A 7,060-nucleotide genomic window follows, 5' to 3' on the forward strand; every position below is an offset into this window, starting at 1 on the left:
CATAATGTTGCTTACACTGAAAAAGAAAACGCTGCTATAAATAACTAATGTTAACATTAATAACACATTAATTAGATATGAAGGAAATTAAAAATGTTTTATTCTGGTAAGAGAATTAAATGACTCACATAGTGAGCCTAGACAGGCATGAATCCAAGAGAAGGTACATAATTATAAAATAATGGCTGATTCCATCGCTTTTCACAATAAATCTGGTGCTTAACATACAGTTGCCACTTGATTAGGTTCACTTAGCTGATGCATACAGTCTGATGCATCAATCCTGCAGAGAATCTTAACTTCATAAAGGTTATAATGTTAAAGTTCTGTTACCTCTGCCAAGGAGGTTATGTTTCCATTCCTGTATTTGTCAATAGGATTACTCTAAAAAAAAATAAACCTATTTCCATTAAATTGTGGATGGGTGGGGAATAACGCAAAGGAAGAACCGTATTGTGTTAGAGATTTGCTCTTTTTATGTTAATGAGTGAAGGCTTAATAACACAAACACCTCTGGGATGCAATACTGTTCAGAAACCACCTCCTTAAAAATGGTCATAAAGCCCAATCAACACCTTTAAAAGAGTATTTCAACGTTATAACCTTCATTTCAGAAAAATTTACGGCAGGATGTTGCATTTGACTTCATTACTGAGACATTAAAACAGAAAAGATTCTCCAGGGAAGTTTTGCAATGTAAAGAAATATGGATCATTATGCGCGTTTCCACAGTAATATTTCTATTGCTTTCCATGGCGAATGACACCGACAATGTTAGGAACAAAACAACAAACAGCTTTTCATTTTCACTTTGAAATATCTGGTTGAAGTATTTTTAAGAAACCTTTGCTGTACAGTCACAAGTGATTTAGTTTCAGAGTGCTTTTGATAAAAAAAAAAAAAAAGAAGAGATTATGGTTGTGTGCCAGTAATCTGAGGAAAGCAGCAGAAAGTCCAATGTCCTCTTGGAGCTTCACGTGGAATAAAATACTGTTGTAATGGCAAAATTTATTTAAAAACATTACTTTATTTTAATCCCTAAAAATTTGCTCTGCCACGCTTCATATCACGAGGGACAATGCGCTGCAGAAATGTCCACAACTGATGGACGGTCAGCCCAGGTATCTGATCACCAGGAATATGAAGATGCAGGTCAGCAGCATTCCTCCGATCATGATTAACTTGTCCTGGGTGGCTCGCCTTTCTATGAGTCTCATCACTGTGTTCGACAGCCCTAACATGTTGGCCACGTCCAGCATCTTCTTATGGGTCCCCTGTGTGGAAAAGGAACGGCAACAATCACGTGTTAGATTTCAGAACAGCCAGAAACACACATACACATTGTTTTGGAAGACAAAGGCATTACATGACGACACGGTAATTATCTACGCCAATTCATCGGATTAAGAGAGACGTCGCGGGCCAACGCCTTCCCTGACGCGCCGCTCCGTCAGTTTCTCATGGCTAGACACCCGGGCCGTGAGTGCTGATCAGCAGACACACCCTGATAAGACGAGGCCTGAAGCAAAACCAGGAAGACCATCTCCTCCCTGGAAACAAGGACTCACCCTCCAGCTGAGCGTACGCACACCGACAATGAGACTATTGTGATGAGTGTAGACACCAGAACGTATCACTATCAATATCATTAAATCTTGAATCATGCGTGCTTACTTAAGGAAACAAAAAAGAAGAAAGTCCTCAGCTCTACAGATCTTATCGAATCAAATCATAGGAACGCACCTTCAACGTGGATCTCTGATCTCTGATGCCGTTGAGGATGCTGCTGCCGCTGCCCAGGAGGTCGTCCATGCCTCTGTGTGCATTGTGCAAATTGGAGTTATGCTGTAGGGTCTCGTCTATGGGGATGGAGGTATCTGCGTCCTATCGAGGAGGAACATTCACATTTTAATTCCACATTACTCAGCCCAAGACATTTGTACCTAGTTAAGGTGTTTCTAACTTCTCTAGCCACAATCTGAGCGTGTTCGGTTGATTGTTGCATTTCCATCCCAGTCTCTTCTCCGGTACATTTGACTTACGTTGGTGGTGAAGGTCCTGGTCATGAGCTCCTCCCTCTCTCGGTCCTGGGCCTCTCTGGCGTAGCGTCGGTGCTGGAAATTTTGCAGACCACTTCGGAGGTGTTGAACATCGTATTTGAGCTGGTCCACTCGCCTGAGGAAAATAAATAAATACAGTACAGAGCGTTGAGTCTTACAAAGCAAAGACTTCAGTTCCCTTTAAAATAGCCTGAAAGGGTATTGTGATTTTTTTTAGTTCCACTTACACCCGTCTTAAATGAGTTCTAATGGTTTTTGTATTTGATTGCAAGCCTTTGGGAGATGTTATACACATATAAAGTAACAATAAGATTGTTTTCAACAGTAGACTGCACTGCAGGTAGATTGTTGATCCTTAGCTACCGTAGATAGGAAGATTTTAGCAAAAACTTTAGTTTTCTGAGTGGTGATAAATAAAAGGTATTTTAAACTCAGCAGGCACCATGACAAGCGCTCCCCCCTCCGCTCCATGACACTACTCATTGCACCACATCTAAATTCTCACTGTTTACGATTGCTCTGGTTGATGACAACATTTATTTTCCCTTAAACCACTTGCAGCTGGTGTGAAGGGTCTCTCACAGTCTCCCCCATCTCCTGAGCCTCACTCAGGCCCCTCTCCAGCGCCGCTGAGATCAGAGAGGAGCTGCAGGATGGGACGGTCTGTGTCCCCTTAGGCCTGTTTACCCAGCTCAGAAATGAATCTTTGCCCAATGCAGCAGGAATGCTGGTGATGACGGGACTTCTGAGGAAATGTTTTCATAGAGCCACGTCGCCACAGGGCAGGACCGGGGCTGCCTGTCTCATCCTCTACACCCTCCCTTTGCCTTTATGAGATATGGCTCGCCCTGCCAGCTCTGGGGCTTTAAGGTCACCATCAATTGACTCGCTCCAAACTCACAATTTGGCGTTCTGACGGCGGTTTGGTGGCTCCTTGCTGGCCAGGATCTCCAGGCGTTCTAAATGGTTGAAGATCTGGTCAGTTCGAGCCTGCAGGTCATTCTCCAACACTTGAAAGAAAGAGAGGATGGGGAAAAAAAATGGCAATTAGGGAAGGAACACACTAAATCATATTAGAGGTGAAGCTGATTATTAACAGCCATAACTTAAAATTCTGACATTTGAGATGTTGTAGGCAGCACATATTTGGCAGTTTGTGTGAAAAAAATGAACAAAGATGATGAATCACTTGTCAAAATAGCTGACTCTTTTTTTTTTTTTTTAGATTAACTAATGAATTATCTGACTAATAAACTACATCGGATTTTCTCACACGTCCCTTCTGGACTTTCTGCTTTCCCACTTTCATTCAGTGGTTTCATTGCTGAGACTCTAGGTTTCAGTTCATTCCTCCACATCTGGCCATGTTAAGATCCTTGGCTTTCACCACTGGAATTACCCTCTTTCATTAGTAGGTGTATGACGTTAGCATGCTGCCCCCCCCCCCCGGCGCTAGAATTCAAGTCAATGTCATATTTCGAAGAAGGATAAGAGAGGAGGGGGGGGGGGTTGTCTACAGCCTGGCTCCCACCATTATCTGGAAGACGCCCTCCCAGCCTCTGTCACTGCACCCACCCCACCGCTTCCTGTCCTGGCACCAGACTCGCCCAGAACCGATCAGGCAGGAACCAACCACAGAAAACAATCAACCAGGGAGACACCGGCCCCTCCTGCAGTCGTTCTGTCACAGTGGGCAACAGGCAGCCATAACAAAGAGCCAGTAAGGAGCAGAAATTAGGATTTTGAGGGAAGTGGAGTGGAAGTGGTGCCATCAACACTAAGAGAAGTGGGGAGGAGGGTTGAATGTGAGACTCATGAACTAGTTTGTTTTCCCCTCATTATTTCCTTTCTTGTAACAAATTAAAGCAACAACAAATAAAGCTGGAAGTTTAGAAACAAAACACAACAATGACATCACAGCTACCAGGAAAAAAGTAGATAAAAATATCAATTTAAGTACAGGTACAGTTTAGTTACTTCATTTGGATAAACTGTGTGTAATCTATTTCAGATACTAACTAGTATGGCTCTCAGTATAACACCAGCTCTCTACTGTCCACAGTCTCCTTATGACACCACATTTAAATTCACTAAATATCAGCCCCCTAAATGCATTATTTCACAATGTTAAAGAAAGAGGGATATATTCCTGGATCCATCCACTGATCCAGATCTGCACCCATATTGAATTGGTTCTTTCCTGACCTTTGTGAAAAGATGAGGCAGAGGTCAGGGAAGTGATCAGGATCAGGGGCTGATTTATTTTCACAGATATTAAACCGATCATCTTTCTGTTGTTGTGTTGCTTGAACAAACAAGTAGTTTGAATTTAAGTTCAGGGTAAAAGTGCATTTCCGAAGGTTTTCTTTAACTTAAATCCCTGTTCACACAGACACTACATAGCAATTTGATTAAACACAAGTTAACACCAAATGGTCCTGGTTCAAAGTGAACCAGGAGCTTTAGCTGTTTATAGTTTGTGGGTGATCAGCAAAACGTACGTTAGAACATTATTATAAGTACTGACTAGCTTCAAGTAGTATATAATAATGTGTATTTTGGAAACTGATCAGGTTTAAATTTATAATCTTCCCCAGAAAAGTAACCAATCTCTCAACAAAATGTGTTAAACAACAACTTTCAATCTGGGATGCAGTGGTGTTGGCGTATAACCCATCATGAGATGAAAATACTCAAGTAAAGTACCTCAAAGATTTACTCAGGTACTATAATTGAGTCAATACCTTTAGGTACTTTTCCAGCTCTTCAGCTCAACTCCTTTCTCTAAATGAATAAAGACACATATAGTGGCATGTCTTTTTTTGAAACAGACCTGGATACAGATGCAGAAATATTTTTGGACAACCCTAAGGTCCTCTTGGAAGTATTTACAGTCACAGTAGACACTGTATTTCAGTGGTGCAGGTTCCTAACAGCTGTGTTTTCATCAGATCACAGAGAAGCACATGATGTGGAGTGAACTGTGAAGCTGTCAGTCGGGTTTGACTTCAGGGGGAATAACGGCAGCTCTACTCACAGTGCACCGACTGGCGGTCTGTCCTCTCCAGGTTCCCCATCAGAGACTGAACCTCCTGGATGTGCCTGGTTCACAACACACACACACACACACCGACACGTGAGGCAGGAACATTAATGACCATCAGTGAACAACAGCAGCAGCACCAACAATCCCTCATTATGAGTTTATTACAGTGAAACCACTCAGCTAATCTCGTGTTTAGCTAGCTGCCACTAGCTTGTGACGTGGTTCCACGGCAGCAGACGCACTCACTTGTTGGTCTGGTGGTAAAGCGTCTCCATTTTCCCTGAGCTGTTGAAACGCTCCACTTCCTCTCTTAGTTTATGTCGTGGGTTTATTTGCAGCAGCTTTATTCTGACAGGTGGCTGAGCTAGCTGGATAGCTGCTAGCTAACGGTACAGGATGGTACACGTCATCAGCTGAGCGTTTGTGTACGGAAGTAGGAAAGCGGAAGCTGCGCTGCGTCACAGGACAGAGCAGAGAAGAAAAGTGAAGAGTGCTCACTCCGCCTGGATTTATTTGGGGGGAAACTGAGTATGCGGACTCTGTTTCTTTAGCTTTTTTCGAAGCCGGTAAGTGTTTATGTGTAAAGTGTTTACATCTTACATTAACCTGATAAAAAATCCTTTTTTTCTTCAATGAAAATATATATATATGTTTATTCGATGTTTTGTCTGCTAATGATCTTTTTCTGAAGATACACCACCTAGTGTCAGTACAGCTCAGTAGCACAGACAGGAAGTCTAATTTTCCTAGTTTGTATAGTTGTATTGATTATTCTTGGTTTTAAATCCTAAATGCTGTGATGCACACCACGCTGAACACCATGCAGACACTGAAACGTGTAATCAAACCTGGATTCTCCGACCCTCAGGGGCCACAAATCTCTTTAATTTTCTTTAATTGGCACATTATTGATGTCAGCAAATAGTGAATAATTCCCATAATTAATGCTTGATGCCAAAATTGTCTTAGCAACAGCAGTGTTTTAAATGAAAAGTTGCTAATATTCACATTTGAGTTGCTCGAACCAAGTGAATTATTTTTAATTGAAATGATCAGAAATTAATTAATGTTATCAGCTGAAATGTGCGTGATGGATTTCTGGATACCATGGCGATCAATAGAGGACCAAAGACAAATTTCTGCTCTTTTGTCCTCTGGAAGTTTAATCAGTCCCATAATGGACACGTCGACATTTCCTTCAGTTCATTGAACTCATACTAAGCGTCACAAATTTAAATCCAGGCTTCAGGCTACATTTTCCATTGTATTTGATATTCTCTAAAACGTAATAGCTGACAAGTATAAGATCCTTTCCCCTACTAAAACAAGCTCTGAGAGCATAGAGCATAATCTGTTGACATGTAGACATGTGACAGGAAAGACTCTGGGAAACATGTCCCCGGGGGATCTTTTGTCAGCTAGCCCTGACTCAGTCTAATTAGTCCATCCTCTTTTTTTTCTCCAAAGATAGGTGTCGGAATATTCGCTGCCGTCCATCCAGAGGCTTCCTACCTGCCTGAGGCCACAGACGCCTCACGTAATGATATCAAACTTTTCATAGTGAGCCGAGATTACACGTCACAGCGTCTGAGGAGGGAGACAGGTTGATTGTGAAGTAGCCGTCACAGACCGACCTTGTCACGGAGTACTGTGTGAAAGTGCCGTGATTGGATTTCCCAGAAGAAGCTGCGGAAATTTCACAATAGTTAAATGGTGATTTAATGGGAGGAAAATCATCCCGAGGCAACGCCTGGCACCTAAACAAAACCACATCTCAATCACCTCTCACCAACCCTCCATCACCGTCCGGTTTACGGCAAATTGACGAGGCCAGGAGTGGGCGATTGCAGATTCATGCATCGTTTCACCATTATCAGTCCCGTGAGATGTTAGGAGCTCCTGTTTGCCCAGTGATTGTATTTGTTTACCTCATCCAGCTCAGCGATCACAAGTC

The 7,060-nt window shown here is 42.4% G+C and overlaps 1 protein-coding gene across 1 annotated transcript; it reads right to left on the minus strand.

The window, feature by feature from the left end:
- Nucleotides 1-78: 78 nt before the first annotated feature.
- On the minus strand, nt 79-5,524 carry gosr2 (golgi SNAP receptor complex member 2). Its single transcript, XM_061089863.1, has 6 exons — nt 5,353-5,524; nt 5,098-5,162; nt 2,962-3,070; nt 2,043-2,175; nt 1,744-1,884; nt 79-1,274 (listed from the first exon to the last, which is right to left on the minus strand). Exons 1-6 carry the CDS (start codon nt 5,379-5,381, stop codon nt 1,113-1,115), a joined length of 639 nt encoding a protein of 212 aa, XP_060945846.1. The 5' UTR covers nt 5,382-5,524; the 3' UTR covers nt 79-1,112.
- Nucleotides 5,525-7,060: the final 1,536 nt, after the last annotated feature.

Source organism: Limanda limanda, chromosome 17 (genome assembly GCF_963576545.1).
Source record: "Limanda limanda chromosome 17, fLimLim1.1, whole genome shotgun sequence".
NCBI classification, from domain to species: domain Eukaryota; kingdom Metazoa; phylum Chordata; class Actinopteri; order Pleuronectiformes; family Pleuronectidae; genus Limanda; species Limanda limanda.

Coding starts and splice junctions, on each gene's coding strand:
- gosr2 (XM_061089863.1), bottom strand. CDS start 5,381: ATGGAGACGCTTTACCACCAGACCAACAA. Junction 2,176..2,961: donor CGCCGTCAGAACGCCAAATT/GTGAGTTTGGAG, acceptor TATTTTCCTCAG/GCGAGTGGACCAGCTCAAAT. Junction 1,275..1,743: donor ATCAGAGATCCACGTTGAAG/GTGCGTTCCTAT, acceptor TTTTCCACACAG/GGGACCCATAAGAAGATGCT.